The sequence below is a fragment of the Benincasa hispida genome, chromosome 12 (genome assembly GCF_009727055.1).
Source record: "Benincasa hispida cultivar B227 chromosome 12, ASM972705v1, whole genome shotgun sequence".
NCBI classification, from domain to species: domain Eukaryota; kingdom Viridiplantae; phylum Streptophyta; class Magnoliopsida; order Cucurbitales; family Cucurbitaceae; genus Benincasa; species Benincasa hispida.
Window position 1 is genome coordinate 53,696,405 of NC_052360.1, and position 15,409 is coordinate 53,711,813.

General features: G+C 35.1%; 1 protein-coding gene and 1 pseudogene across 1 annotated transcript; one reads left to right on the plus strand and one right to left on the minus strand.

The window, feature by feature from the left end:
* Positions 1-2,521, plus strand: part of LOC120067557 — a 5,486-nt pseudogene extending 2,965 nt beyond the window's left edge.
* Positions 2,522-2,565: 44 nt separating this feature from the next.
* LOC120067558 (protein SIEVE ELEMENT OCCLUSION B-like) lies at positions 2,566-3,638 on the minus strand. Its single transcript, XM_039019105.1, has 3 exons — positions 3,332-3,638; positions 3,080-3,172; positions 2,566-2,943 (listed from the first exon to the last, which is right to left on the minus strand). The coding sequence occupies exons 1-3, from the start codon at positions 3,554-3,556 to the stop codon at positions 2,566-2,568; spliced, it is 696 nt and encodes a 231-aa protein (XP_038875033.1). The 5' UTR covers positions 3,557-3,638.
* Between the last annotated feature and the right edge of the window lie 11,771 nt (positions 3,639-15,409).

Below are 15,409 nucleotides of genomic sequence, written 5' to 3' on the forward strand. Positions count from 1 at the left end.
AAAATGAGAAGTCAAAAGGTTATCAAATGGAGTCTTAATTTTTATCATTTCAATCCCTTTTCATATTTTTATGAGACAAATCTGGTGACAATGTATATTATTTCAGGGGTCAATCACAAAAGTATCTTAATGAATTGGCTGAGAAGAACAACTCCATACTCATTTACACTTGAGAATCATCTCAACATCATTCGAGCACAACAAGGTCTATTTTCAGACATGGTTTGTATGAAGTAGAGATAGGGCCAATATCTGTCCATATATCAATAAAAATAGATAGATTATCATGTTAAATATCGTAATCATGAACTAAAACGTTTAAAGTCTATTTGGATTGACTTTCTATAAGTGTTTATAAACACTTTTTCTTTTTTTTTTGCACTTAATCAACACTCATTTAAATAATTTATTAGTGATTTAACATAGTATCGAAGGTTTTATGGTGTTCAAGCCCCTACAATGTAATTTCTTCCTCAATTAATATTGATTTTCACTCTTTGGATTTCTATCCACTTTTAAAATTATCGTAACACATCAAATTAAGTTTTTTGAATTTATTGGTAGTTTTAATATAGTATCAAACCAAAGAAATTATGTTTGAACTCTGGTAAGTCATTTCCTCTCCAATTAATTAATGTTGATTTCTCCTTGTTGGGTTCTTATACAAATTTTTTTAGTTAACCTTAACCCACCTCTGCTAAGTTTTTCTTTGGTTAAAATCTATATATAGATGGTATAAGAATACTTAGTAATTTGTTCTTGATACCTATATGCTAATTACTAACTTGAAAATCATATGTTTTTATATATAATATTTGCAGAGGAAATTGATCTCTATAGATGTGCATGATCACATGATAATTTTTCCCACTGAGATAACTAGTTGTGCCTAAGCTTATGAAGGCAAGGTTGATGCAAAGCCTTTCATGATGGATCTACAAGAATGCAGGTCCTTATTCCCATTAATATATATAATATTTGATTGAATTAATTACATAAACAATTAATTTGAGATATATGTGTGGGTATACAGGTTAGTGTTGAAGAGCTTTGAGAGACAAGAACGTGATATGATAATTCTGGATTAGATAATAAGTGAGGATGATATTTAGAGCCCTTCATTCAATTTACGATGAAGTGAATAAGAAAGATGAATACAAGATTGTTTGGATCCCTGTAATTACTGTAAATCTCAAGAAGAAGAGAAGAAGCTAGAAAGAAATATGAATATATAAGCTCTTCAATGAAATGGTATTATTGCCATACACTACAAAAATTGCTGGTTGGAGATATCTTGAGGAGAATTGCAAACTTAGACAAGTCCATTGGTTGTTGTTATGAACTCAAAAAAATCAGAGTTGAATTCACAAATGCAATCCATTTGATCAGAGTTTTGGGAACTGAAGCTCTTCCTTTCACCAATGGAAGAACTCATGCTTTGTTGGGAAAGCATTGGCCTGAATCCACCCTTTTCAAATTTATTGAGCAACCAAGTTGCAAACTTGGGTAAGTTGCTTTTATCTTAATTTCCTTTTTCAATCCCACATATCCTTTTGTTCTTCTTCTTCTTTTTTTTTTTTTTAATGCATAGTTTACGTCTTAAATTTTAATTATTGATATAATTATATTTAGGAAAAATATTTTTTTATATCTTAAGTTTTGTGTATAATTTCTATTTGGTTTTAGAGTTTCCAACGTTATTTTTAAACTTGAAATTTTTGAAGCCTATTGTTTTCATTTGGTTCCTAGATTTCTTAAATTTGCAACTTTTATTCCTGAGTCTTTACTATATTATTTATTTTTGCTTTCGATGTTAACGTTTAGTTAATTAATATAAAATAATTAATTTAAGGAAATTGTTTTAAACGACAAAACTGCTTAAAAGTATTTCATCTTTATAGGTCCAATCAAGAGAGGAGCATCATATTTTATGGTGGAAAGATCCAAATTGGAAATCCAAGAATTTTGAAGAGAAAGTAGTAGAGATTAAGAACGACCCTTACGTAAAGGAACAAGGAAACACATTCGAAATCATACGAGTGGGACGAAACATCAAAGAGAGAACCATGATTTTACACTTACACCTCGTTTTTGGATGACCCAATGGGGTTACTTCGTAATCAAGAGTCAACTAAAAGGATCAAGTGCAACTGAAACAACTGAAGATATTCTACGACTCATATCGTACGAAAATGAAAATGGTTGGGCAATCTTAGCCATTGGATCAGCTCCATTGCTAGTTGGGCGTGGCAATTTGATTTTGGGAGTACTCAAAATTTCAACAAATGGAAAAGAAATATGAACATACAAGCTTTCCCTGATGCATTTAGAGATTTACTTCAATGAGTTGAATCTCAAAATTCCATACTTGCGAAAGAATGACACTTCCTGGATTTAGCGGATGGATTCCTATGATTGTAAATTGTCCTGAATGTCCTCGCTTCATGGAGACTGGTATAAGCTTCAAATGTAACCATGGCCGCCCTGAACTCTCATGAAGAAGATGATTGATGACACACACTCAAATATTTGGTCTATATATTATATATATATATATTATATATATTATCTAGTTTGGCGAAGGACAGAGGACAATTCGGAAAGCTCTTTGATATCATATTTAGCGAAATTCTTGAGTTGGGAAATGTATTTCATAGCGCGCAAGCAGCTGTGGATCAAACTGTTGGGAGAAAGAAGAAGCTGGCGGTATTTGATGGAATCTAACTGCTTCTTAAGCAAAGGAACTCGCTTAATCATAGCCAATGATTTAGCAAGTGGGTCTAAAAGTGAATAATGGTTGAGATGCCAAATGTCTCCATATTCAGTTGCAAAAGCAGTCAATGTTAGCACTGCTTTTGCCTCCCATGGGTAACTTACCAATATATCAAGAATTTCTAGGGTTGTTTCATGTGCTTTTTCTATTCCTGGAGCTTTGCAAGACAGCTGACACAATAATCAAAATCACATCGAAAACAAAACAGAACTACGTTTAGCCTCTTTTTTTTTTTTTTTTTTTAATCTTTTCAAAGAAATATAGCATAAATAAATAAAATTATTATCAAATGAGCCTAAATTGCACCTGGCTTGCGACATGGTGAAGGGTACAAAGGGGTGCATCGACAGCATTGACCTTCAAGAAATCATCCGAGAATATCAAACGTCCTTCAGTGCCCTACAAGTAAAAATCAATATTAATTGGGAATGAAATGGCATTATAAGAACAGGGGTTCAAATAATACATAACCTTCTCCTCGAAAATCTTAAGCGGATGAATATTATAGTAATAAATTTGATTACATCACTACTTTAACAAAAGATAAGAAATACGTACTTGAGTAACAGTCTCGGTGATTCGATCAGCAGTTGTGATGATACTTTCAACAAGTGCAATGTAATTGTCGACATCAATCTTGAGTCTATCATCCTCTCGGTGTTTCGTGTAAATGTGAGCGGTGACTGTCTCATCGGACAAGTGCCTTAGGCTTGGGTCGTCCTTGGTGGCTGGATGTTTGGGATGAACCAATGGAGCAATGGGGTTGGAAACTGATAGAGACATGATTTCACAAAACAGAAGAAATTAGAACTTTGTATAAGCAGATTAGAGGGAAGAAAAGAGAGATTTTGTTGTGGCATTTGCTTTGATTTCCACTCTTATTTATAGCACTTTAGAGAACTGAAGGAATTAAAGAGGAGACAAAGTTCAAGGCCAAGGGATAGCTACAAAGACAATACCTAGCTGGCTTAGGGAGAGCTTTAACCAACAAGCATTTAAAGTGGGCCCATATCCTATAATTTGTAGCTTTTGTTTATTTTATGCCAAACAAAGGGCACATTATACGCGTTCATGCATCACGTTTGGAATAAATATCATATATATATATATATTACACTTCTTCGAATTTTGAGTTTAAATTCTATATGTTTCAAAATATTATAATTTTATATTTGAGATTCAAATTTTTTTTTCAGTTTGATCTTTAGATTTTCGGATTTTATATTTTTACTCTCGATTTTTTACTAAATATACTCACTCTTTGTCTTTAGCATTAATGTATTAATTAATTTAAAAAAAATTAAATAATTATAAATAATTTTTAAAAATTAAAATAATTAAAATTAATTAAATTTCACTATTTCATTACCATTAAAATTAATTTTAAAATATCATTTCATAATTATTTTTCATCAACATTAAAGATTAGTGTAAACCTTGAAACCTAATATATATAGGTGGAGGTTCATCAAATTTCATTTGAAATTTTCATTTATATATATCTCTTACAAACCTAGATTAGGTGGAGATTTAATTCTAACTAAGAAGGAGAGTAGATTCAACTTTATAGTCAAATATTAGTTAGGTTAACATAAATACACTACAAGAAAAATGAGCTCTTCTGACGCCTAAATCGGTCATCGGGAACTCGGTCCCTGTCTTCAGACGCCGTAAAGCACCGTCGGGAGTTCTTTGGGAACTCCTAACGCCGTAAGGGACTGTTAGGAACTCCAGGCGATTAAAAGAGACGTCGAACTCCTGATGCCTCAAGCTACCCGTCGGGAGTACTCTCGACGCATGAAACAAACCGTCGGGAGTTCTCGAACTCCCGACGCATAAAACAAGGCATTGGGAGTTAGTCGAAGAACTCCTGACACATATATAGGCGTCGAGAGTTCCTCAAACTCCTGACGCCGTATTTAATGCGTCGGTAGTTTGAGGAAGTCCCGACGCCCTACACATGCGTCAGAAGTTCTTCGACCAACTCTCGATGCTTTTGTTTCATGCGTCGGGAGTTCCTCTCCCGACTTTTTCCCAACCAAACTCTTGACGATCCATTATTCGTCCGGAGAGGTTCTCCCGACGTATTTTCCACAATTTTCTGGCGAATTGTGATGTCGGGAGAAGTGCAATTTTTTGTAGTGATATGTGGTAGGAAATCTAAAAATAGAAATTTGAAAAAAATGAATTAAATGAAAACAAAAAATTATATTTCATGTTTTTTTTTCAGATATGTGTTTGATAGCATGTTCAGAAATTTGACTTTAATTTAAACAATTTTTTAACCGTGTTTGATATTATATTATAAACTATAAAACTGGTTGTAGTTATCTACCAAATATTAGGTTAACTATAAGGGTTGTTTTAAAACATAGCAAAATAGACCAAAATATTTACAAATATAGCAAAATTTTACTTTCTATTAATGAAAGATCACGATAAATCGTGATAGACTACTATTTGTATTGCGATATATCCAAATAGTAGTCTAGCGCGATCTAATATATTGTTATATTTGTAAACATTTCTGATAGTTTTGTCCTTTAAAACAATTTTCCTATCTATAAATTATTATTAATTAATTTATGAACATCTTTTATATTTAAATTTTGGGGCAATTGCAACTTTAATAAAAAAAAAAAAAATTGGAAATTTGGTGTGTGTCCCTACTTTTTGCTTTTTTGCAAACATGACAAATCCCACCTATGCGGCCATGATTTACTAACTTTCGCCTGAAATTTAATTGCTATCTGATTTCTATGTGATTGTTATATGATTGCAACTTATTTTCATTTAACATTTATTATTCTATAACTGCTATCTGATTACTATATGATAAATTAATTGTCAATGATACTGATTGTTGTCTGATTACTGTTTCATTGCTATTTGATAGTGATTGTTATCTAATTATTATTTTATATTGATTTACTATCTAATAATAGTTGTTAATGATACAAATTGCTATATAATAATGATTGTCAAATTGTCAATGATACTAATTGTTACCTGATTGTGTTTGACTACAACAATCAAATAGCAATAAGTGATACCGATTGCTATTTGGTTACTATTTGATTGCTATCTAATTGCTATTTGATACCGAGTACTTTTTTATTGCTATTTGATTATCATGCAATTTATATTTGATATTTGGAGTCATTATTGGGATAATTGATAAAATAATTATTTGGTAGTTTAATATGAGATTTGATAGTTTAATATGAGATTTGATAATTAAGGATTTGAGAATTTGAAAGATTTGGGATTTAGAAATTTAGAATTGAATTAAGAAATTTTAATTTATTGATTTTAAAATGAAATTTGAAGTTTGATACAATATATATGAAAAGAAAAATGGTAAAAATACACCTATTTAGAATTGATACATTTGTAAGGAAGGAAATAACATAAAAACTTCATTCAACGTTATGATGTTGGTCACCACAACTCAATTTAATAAAAACAAATCTCAAGAAAAAACAGAGAAAATAAATATCAAAGTGTCTTCAACCACAAAACTCTACAAAATCAAAGAAAAAGATATTGAAAAGATGAAAAAACTTGTAATGTCACCAATAATCAAGAAGGCAAAATCAATATGACAGAGAAACCACTTTTAAACGAGTTATAAAAATTAGAGCATTTAAAAAACTTTGATAAGTCTAATTTTTTGGTTATAACGATACCAACTAATAATCAAGAGGAAGAATCTCCTAAATCGAATAAAAAATAAATTGTATTGGAGAAAAAAAAAAGGAGAGGAATGTGAAATATGGGCAATTTCGGAGTAAATACAGATTTAAAAATCTTACCATATTTGCAAAATAAAAAATATGGGTAAGTTTGCTTTATAGTATTTTTAAATTGCTATTATTTATAAATTCTCTTAAATTTTTTTTTATAATTATTATTTTATAATCTTAGATAATCTAATATATTATATAATGCATATTTTAATTTTAAAAATGATTTGAATTTGTATAATGACATACTATGTTTCTCACCGTTGTTATCCGTTGTCATCCTTATTTAAGACAATTCTTCAATTTTAAAATTTAAAAATCAAAATTTGGGTATACTAAAAATATTATTTTCATAATTTGTACTATTTAAATCATAAATTTCAAAAATTATTTTTAGAAATAAAATTCAGATTGTCTGTCAAATACATAAGTCAGTGAATTTGAAAATATAAATCAAAATCCTTCATATTTTTTTTTTCCATTTTCTATTTTTTTTCCCTTAATAGTGAAAGCAAAACTGCATTACAAAATGGTTATAACTTTCTTAGTTTCACTTTCATTTTCATCCGTCAGTCTATGTGGAAGGGATTTTAATTTTTCAACCTATTCGAATTTGGTGACTGTTTAGGAGAAGAAGTTTACAAAAATTTGGTAACTATTTTTCATGATTACTGGTCAAAGTGGGAACTGTGAAGTTGAATTTAAAAGGATTTTTAATAATTTATTTAAAAAAAATTGTTAAACCACGACTAAAACCACAAACAAGGTCTTTGTCCTCACAAGAAGAGAGGAGAACCAACTAGGAAAAATAGAGTCTCAATAAGTCTTCACACTTTTTGTACAGAAGAAGAAGGCATGACACCAAAACCACCATCATAAATAATACGAGCAAACGAGTGAGTCACAAAATTACAAGAATGCCTACAAGTAATCAAAGAAAAGACACTTACAAGACGTGCAAGCTCCACCCTAGCATCAACAACGTTTTTTGTCTCCGAAAGATTAGCTGACGACTTGTTACGATGACTTTTTTTTGTCCCCATCTCCACTGCTCTTTTATTCCCAACCTCACGAAATTTTTTATTTACTCAAATATTCTTAAACCTTTTTAATGAAATAAAATAAAATTTCATAGTCATGAGTTATTTAAATATTCATATATAGGATATTAATTGTAACGACCAAACTCCCTAGGGCTCAAGCTAGGCCGTTACTAAACGCATGTATACATGTAAGTTAAATCGATGTTCTTTTTATAGTGTAATAAATGCTAAATAGATAAAGTAACTAAAAATTTGCATTAAATTCAAATATTTAAAATCAAAGGATAGGGTACCCATAAATCATAAACGGAAACAAATAAGTCTGAAAACAAAACTTAAACAGTAGTCTCAAATTTCAAAACTGAAAATTTAAAACATAAAAGAAATATTAAAATATGAGCGGAAGCATTTAAACTGGTTCCAATGGCTCGATCATGGATTACGCTTGTCAATTGCCGATGCATCTATACCCTTACCTGAAACTACAACATGAGAAAGGATGAATATAAATTACTCAATAAGTAATCCCACTACTGGGGTTAGACTAGACATTTATGTCCTCTAGATGTCTTCCTCTGGTGAGACATAAGTGTCCTTTTTAGTCCCCATGGGGCATATATCAATATGCAAAACTAACCTCTCATCCTACTGTAGTTAACTGTACCCACTACCTCTAGTAAGTCCCATAGGACCCACAACCTCTGGTGATCCCGAAGGAGACACCACCTCTAGTGAATCCCAAAGGAAACACAACCTCCAGTGGATCACGAAGGATAACACCACCTCTAGTGAATCTCGAAGGAAACAAAACCTCTAGTGAACCCCGAAGGATAACATCACCTCTGGTGAATGCCGAAGGAAACACAACCTCTGGTGAATCCCAAAAGATTACACCACCTTTAGTGAATCCCAAAGGAAACACAACCTCTGGTGAATCCCGAAGGATAACACCACCTCTGGTGATTCCTAAAGGAATCACAACCTCTAGTGGGTAACTAACTAATAGTAAGGGCGCTACTGCTACTGCAACATCATAGCATGGCTCCATAACATACATGTATATACACCTCAGATTCTCAGATCAAACATAATCTCATAGGATAACCTATACTCGTCTCATGCTAGCATTCAAACATAATCTCATAGAATACACATACTCATCTCATGCTAGCGTTCAAACATAATCTCATAGGACAACACATACTCATCTCATGCTAGCGTTCAAACATGAATAACACATACTCATCTCATGCTAGAAATCAAACATAATCTCATAGAATAACACATACTCATCTCATGCTAGAAATCAAATACCTATATGCGCATTTAATCCCTTAGGTCCTCATATTTTTGAAGACGTACATCAATCATACCATCAAGCAATCATGCTATTAATCAGCCATACTATCAACTTATCTTACTAGTATACACCTAGTGTCTGGTCCGTGGGCAGTTCCAGTAGTAAGATTACTTACCTCAAACTTAAGCCCAAAATAACTAACAAGTTTATCTTCTTCTTAGAATGGAATAATCTTGGATCAAACTCCTGATACAAATAAAGAATATGCTTAACTTCAAACTTTAGTGTTTAGTTCTAAAACATAAAATCATTCTAAAATTCTCCAAATAACTCACCCAAAAGTTGAAGCTTAAGCTGAAATCACTCTCAAACTTTGCAAACAAAGCCAACCTAAACATAAACCATTATTAAGGTTCCAAATCCAAATTTTACAGCAACATCAACCAAAACAAAATGGTTTTGGAACCTCCAAACTTACAAAAACTTGTCGAAAACGATATTGAACCTACTGGATAGCCGCTTCAATAGTTTCCTAGACCCAAATCTAAAGCAAAAAATAATTCGAATAGGTAACTTTCATTCCAAACTTAATGAGTGTCCAATCTTCTACCCAAAACTTCACAAAACAGATCTTACCTAAATCCAAGATTCCAGCGAAAACTAGTAGCGACAGTGATGATAGAGATCAGACGATATGTAGTTAGACGAGCGGCGCTGGTCGGCGACTGGAGCGGCTGGGTGGTTGCTCGGGCATGTCGAGGTCGACGACAGTATGGCGCAAGGGAGGCAAGTGACTGGGATGTTGGTTGGCCGAACACTGAACAACTGGATTTGGCGCGGGAGTGGGCTGACGAACGAGGCAGCGCATGGAACTGGCACAGATGATGACGCTCATAACCGGGTCCCTTCCGATTTGTGTTGGGGTTGATGACCAAAACTTTTGTTGGGCCATGTAGTTTGTAAACACTGTATTCAACAAATGCTTGTGATATAATAATATATGATATTTTCTTCACTGTTGTCTATGAAACATGGGGTGTTTTAATTGCTTTACCACAAACCAATAAACTAAGATCCCTGATTGTCGTTGCAACTTAAGCATGTATGTGGAGACAACAGGTGGATCATGCCTTAAGTGATAACCAAAATGGTATGTAGTATATGGATATAGGAGGGAAACCTTATCCTGGTGACACTACGGATGCGGTCCGCTTTGTAGAAGAGTTACAAGTGTTGTGACTTGCTACAGATGGTTTGATCCTGATCATTCATGTGGAGACATGCGAGCGGGGGCGTCCTATACAAAGGAGTTTATATAAGACCAGACCACGAAGTGTTTTAGTCTCGTTGTATAATGCCATTCATGACAGAGACTTCATTTCACTAGGATGACCATAGGTAACATGACCTTAATCCTGAGTGAGTTGGGAACTTCTACCTTTGAGGGTGGTCCTTTGATTTGCATGGGTGCGAATGGCCAGATTGCTGACTCAAACCTACCACTTTGGGGATTCGTCTGATTTGGGAGTTGGGAACTCAGGTACACAAGATGGAATTCACTTCTTCCCCAAACTAGGGGCAAGTAGATAGATTGCTCCCTTAAGGCCTAAATCCAGGGCTTGAATGATGTGGCGCACACACCTTCTCAAGGCCCGAAAGGTGTCCACACATAGTAGGACTATATTGTATTGTTCATTAGACGGATTAGTGGTACTTAAGGAGTTAGATATAACTACAGGAGCGAAATGGTAAATTAGCCTAGCTGTACTTACGAGCATCTGTGAAAGGTGATCGTACTGTTGATTGGTTAAATCCGATGGACACAGAAATATATCTATGGTGAGAAGGGTGTAGCTGTCGGTCTTTAGTGGAGTGCCTGGCAATTAACGGATGGTGGATTCGTTGGAGCTTTAAGCCAGAAGTTCATAAGGTCCCTTTGGTAGCTCAATGGATTCAAGTTGAGAATTAGTTTTTGTGTCAGTTTGAAGTGTTCAAATTGACAAGAGGGAGTTTTATTATATATGATATGATTAAATTGGTCAATTATATATGATATAGTTGACATGATGTATGAGATACATTAATTGGAGGAAAAGGATATAAGCCCGCGGTTGGACTAGGGCAAGTAGAAGATTTTTGTACTGGGCCTTAGTGCCCTAGTTTATTGTTTTGTACTAGTTGTTTTGTACACCCCACTCACTTTAGGACAAGTGGGAGATTGTTATGGTTGATGCCCTAAATTTTCATTGGGTCCTATAGTTTGTAAACACTGTATTGAACAAATGCTTATGATGTAATAATATATGATATTTTCTTCACTTTTGTTAATGAAACATGGGATGTTTTAATTGCTTTACCACAAACCAATAAACTAAGTGAAGGAAATCGGATTTGAGATTTTCATGAGCAGCGGAAATAAGATTATTCCAAATCAGAATCATGAATGAACATTACACTTACAGTCGACTTCCAAACAAGCGGTTATACAATTCTTACAAAATTACAGCATGAATAACTCAAAATGAACAAAGTGAAAATGCTACGAACATTTGAAGATGCATCTCCATGCTCCTTGGCGCACGATCGCTCGAACAACAGCAACCTCGAACACTCGATCTACATGACCGCAACACAACACGAACTTTTCGCACTCGTCTTCAGCGATTGCCTTGGCCATGAACTCCTCAGCAACAGCACGAACGACCTCCACAGCACCTCGACGGTGTCGAGTTGAGTATGACACCACCAACAAGGGCTACCTTGGTATTCTTGGTGTGAGAATCCAGAGGGTGGGCTCTGTTCGGACTTGGTTATAAGGCAGACGAAGGAGGAAACACCGATCGTGTACACAACTGGGCAAGTGGGAGATGACAGAGACCTATCATATAGGTTGATGCCCATCTTTTAGCTAAAGCTATGCGATCGTCTAACAAAATCCATGCGATCCTTTAGCTCATCGCTTAGCTCGGTCTGTCGCCTATAGACACTACACGATCGTTTACTTTGGCAAGCGATCGTCTAGCAAAAGTTATGCGATCGTTTGTAAATACTGTATGATCATTTAGCTCGCCATTGCACGATCATTTAGCTCGCCCAAGTTTGTCGTTTATTAAATCTATATTTACTTGACGACTACCGTGAGATCCTTTTTGCCGAGAGAAATCTCAAAAACATTTTATGAAAAAATTTTCAACAGTTTGTAAATCTTACTAAAATTAGGAAAACCATTTTCCTTTTATCTCACGGTTACTATGAAAATCCAATAATCACCCACTCAATTGGTTATTAAAGAAAAAGAATTAATTATCCAATAATTGATATTATTATAAATATAAATGATAACCAACTTATCATACTATATTTATAACCTATAGTTTTATTATTTCATCTCATGAAACATATAAACCATGGTTCTTTTTCTATTCCATGGTACTTAATGTAAATCTCATTTACATCAATCCTCCATTAGATGTATCTCATACATCATACCAGTTATATCATATAATAAAAATACCTCTTGTCAATTTGAACATTTCAAATCAACACCAATAACCGATCCTCAACTGAATCCATTGAGCTACCAATGGGACCTTATGGATCTATAGCTCGAAGCTCCAATGGTACGTGAATAATTGACTAAACTCTTTAGTCACGGGATCCACCATCAGTTAACTGCCAGGTACTTCACTAGAGACTGATAGCTAAACTCTCCTTACACAGATATATTATGTGTCCATCTTAACCAATCAACAGTGTAACAACTCTTCACAGATCACTAGTAAGTACAGTTGGGCCAATAACCGTTATGCCCCTATAGTTACATCCGTCTCCTTAAGTATCACTGATCCCTCTAATGAACATAAGTCATAGTCCTACTATGATTGAGTCTTTTCTTCCAAAGAGAAGCTGTGACCACTATGTTCAAGCCCCAGAATCAGCCCTTAAGAAAGCAATCTCTCTACTTATCCCTGCTTTAGGAAAGAAGTGAATTCCATCTTGTGGATTGAGCTCCCAGCTCCTAAATCAGACAAGTCCTCAAAAAGGTAGGCATGTTGAGTTGGCAATCTGGCCACTCTTACCCATACTAATCAAAGGACCACCCTCAAAGGCAAGAGTTCCCAAAACACTCAGGATTGAGGTCGTGTCACCTATGGTCGTTTAAGTGAGATGCAAGTCTCTAGTATCAACGACATTATATATAGAGTCTAATCATCTCGTGGTCCAGGTCTTATACAAACTCTTTGTATAGGGCACCCCCGCTCGCACGTCTCCACGTGAATGGTCAGGATCTACCATCTGTAGTAGTTTACAACACTTGCAAACCTCTATAAAGCGGGCCGTATCCGTAGTGTCACCAGGATCAGGTATCCCACCTTGATCCTTATACTATAGACCTATTTAGGTTATTGTAATGGCAGAAATGCACGTTATTACAATGCAAAGATATAAAACAATGTAGGATTGCGACGGTAAAAATATGTAAAATCATGTCCAAAAGCATTAAGTTGAGAACATTGTGATCACATGTGTTCATCACATTAAAGCAGCTAATTTACGTATTTTGTGCAGGAAAATGCATTGGCGCAAGGCAGAATTGCGATCCAAGGAATTCAGCATCCGAGCGCATTAAAAAATTACGACCGCAAAGCTATACGATCGTATGCGTTCGCAAATATCTGCTCAAGAAGGTGGCCGCATAAAGACGGCGCATCAAGGTGAAAGCTTAATAAATCACGATGGGACAGAAAACTGATGATAGTCGAATCCGAATTTAGTTGACAAACCGTTAATGACGCACTATAGCAAGTACACTCAACTTTTCGGTGACAATTAATCGGTGCATCAGACAGAGATTTAATGACATCCCATCAGTGCAATCATTTGAGAGAAAAGCTCTTCACCCTGAAGCTCTATAAATACCGAAGGCCATCTTCGTAAAAGGAGTTCAGCAGTTAGAATTTTGAAGTTCTTTTCCGCCATATACATAAATAGCTGTAGTCTGTAATTTTATATAATTAGAGGCGGAGGCGAGTGAAAAGAGAAGACGCCGGAAGATCGTTCCTGGTCAGCTCGAGAGAGTTCTGGGAAGCATTGAGAACGGAGAGAGGGCCGACTCTTGCGAAAGCAAGAACATTCTTTTGGGCAGAGTAGAGAAAAACACAGTGTAAAAGCCTTGAGAAGCAAGACATTGCTACCAGGCTCCCTATCCTTACTTCCCATTATCATTCTGTATTCTGATTTCATTTATAAAATAGAGTTTGCATCTCTACATCTGTTCATTCTCTTTACATTACGCATGAGTAACTAAACTTCCGAATGGGTTGAGAAGCACTTAGCTAGCATGACTTAAGATCTTCATTTTATGTGATCAACTTATCTTATGTATGCGTCCATCACCCCTTTAGAGCTACTTGAGAGAGAGTCTAAAAAAAGAACATAGACTTGAGAGAGCTAGGTTAGAATCTAGGCTTGAGAAAGTAAGATTAGAACCGTATAAGAAGAGATAGAAACTTAGAGATAAGTTTTGTTTGCTAACATGCATCGCATGCACCCTAGAAATAGGATATGATAGTACGCGGTCACCTTGTGTATGTGTGTGTCATTCATCATCGCATAGACAAGAATAGAGGCTTAGACATCACCGTATACATCGCATGCGTCCTAAAATTAGGAGCTATAACATTTGCATTGAGAGATGACCTACTGTTGTATGTTTGTAGCATGATCGCATAACTTGAACGCAATCTTAGGAAGTGTTAGCTAAATCCCTTCTCAGCTCGTTCCTCGCATACTCATTGCAACTTTTGCTGTTATTGACTCTTTTCTCAATTCCGCCGCATAGGATTTATATTTTAAACAAACAAACATACCAACCAACTTATTGTTTTGTGTGTCACCACAAAGGAATCAAAATTTACCGTCGCATACTGTCTCCATAGTCCCTGTGTTCGACCCTAGGCTTACCAGGTAACCTAGTAGAATTTATACTTGGATTTTACTAGGAAAACTTGCATGTGCAATGCATACATCACTATCACAATATACATCATTATTTCATTGCATTCACAATGTATCAAGTTTTTGGCGCCGTTTCCGGGGACTACGACAATACATATTGTGCTCATGGTAAATTTTTTATTTTCTTTGTATCTTTCTATCTCTGTGCACTGCCTCTCCTTTGGTAAGGGAAGAAGCGGGCGTCGTATGAGTGAAGGATAAGTTCCTGAGCCCGATTACGACCCAGAGATTGAGACATCTTTCCAAAGAAGAAGAAGAGACAACCACCTACATTAACAACAAGAGAGAAATCCCAACATGGCGGAGCAACCGGAAGCCAGAGCAGGAAATGCAAATAATATCGTGGAAAACCCCATTCTCTTGGCGAATGACCGCAATAGGTCCATCCGGGACTATGCATCGCCCAACCTTTATGATTTCTCACAAGGAATCATGAGGCCATCCTTAGACGGATCGAGGTTCGAGATGAAGCTGGTGATGCTGTAGATGATTCAAACTGTCGTATAGTTTGACGATAGGCATGGTGAGG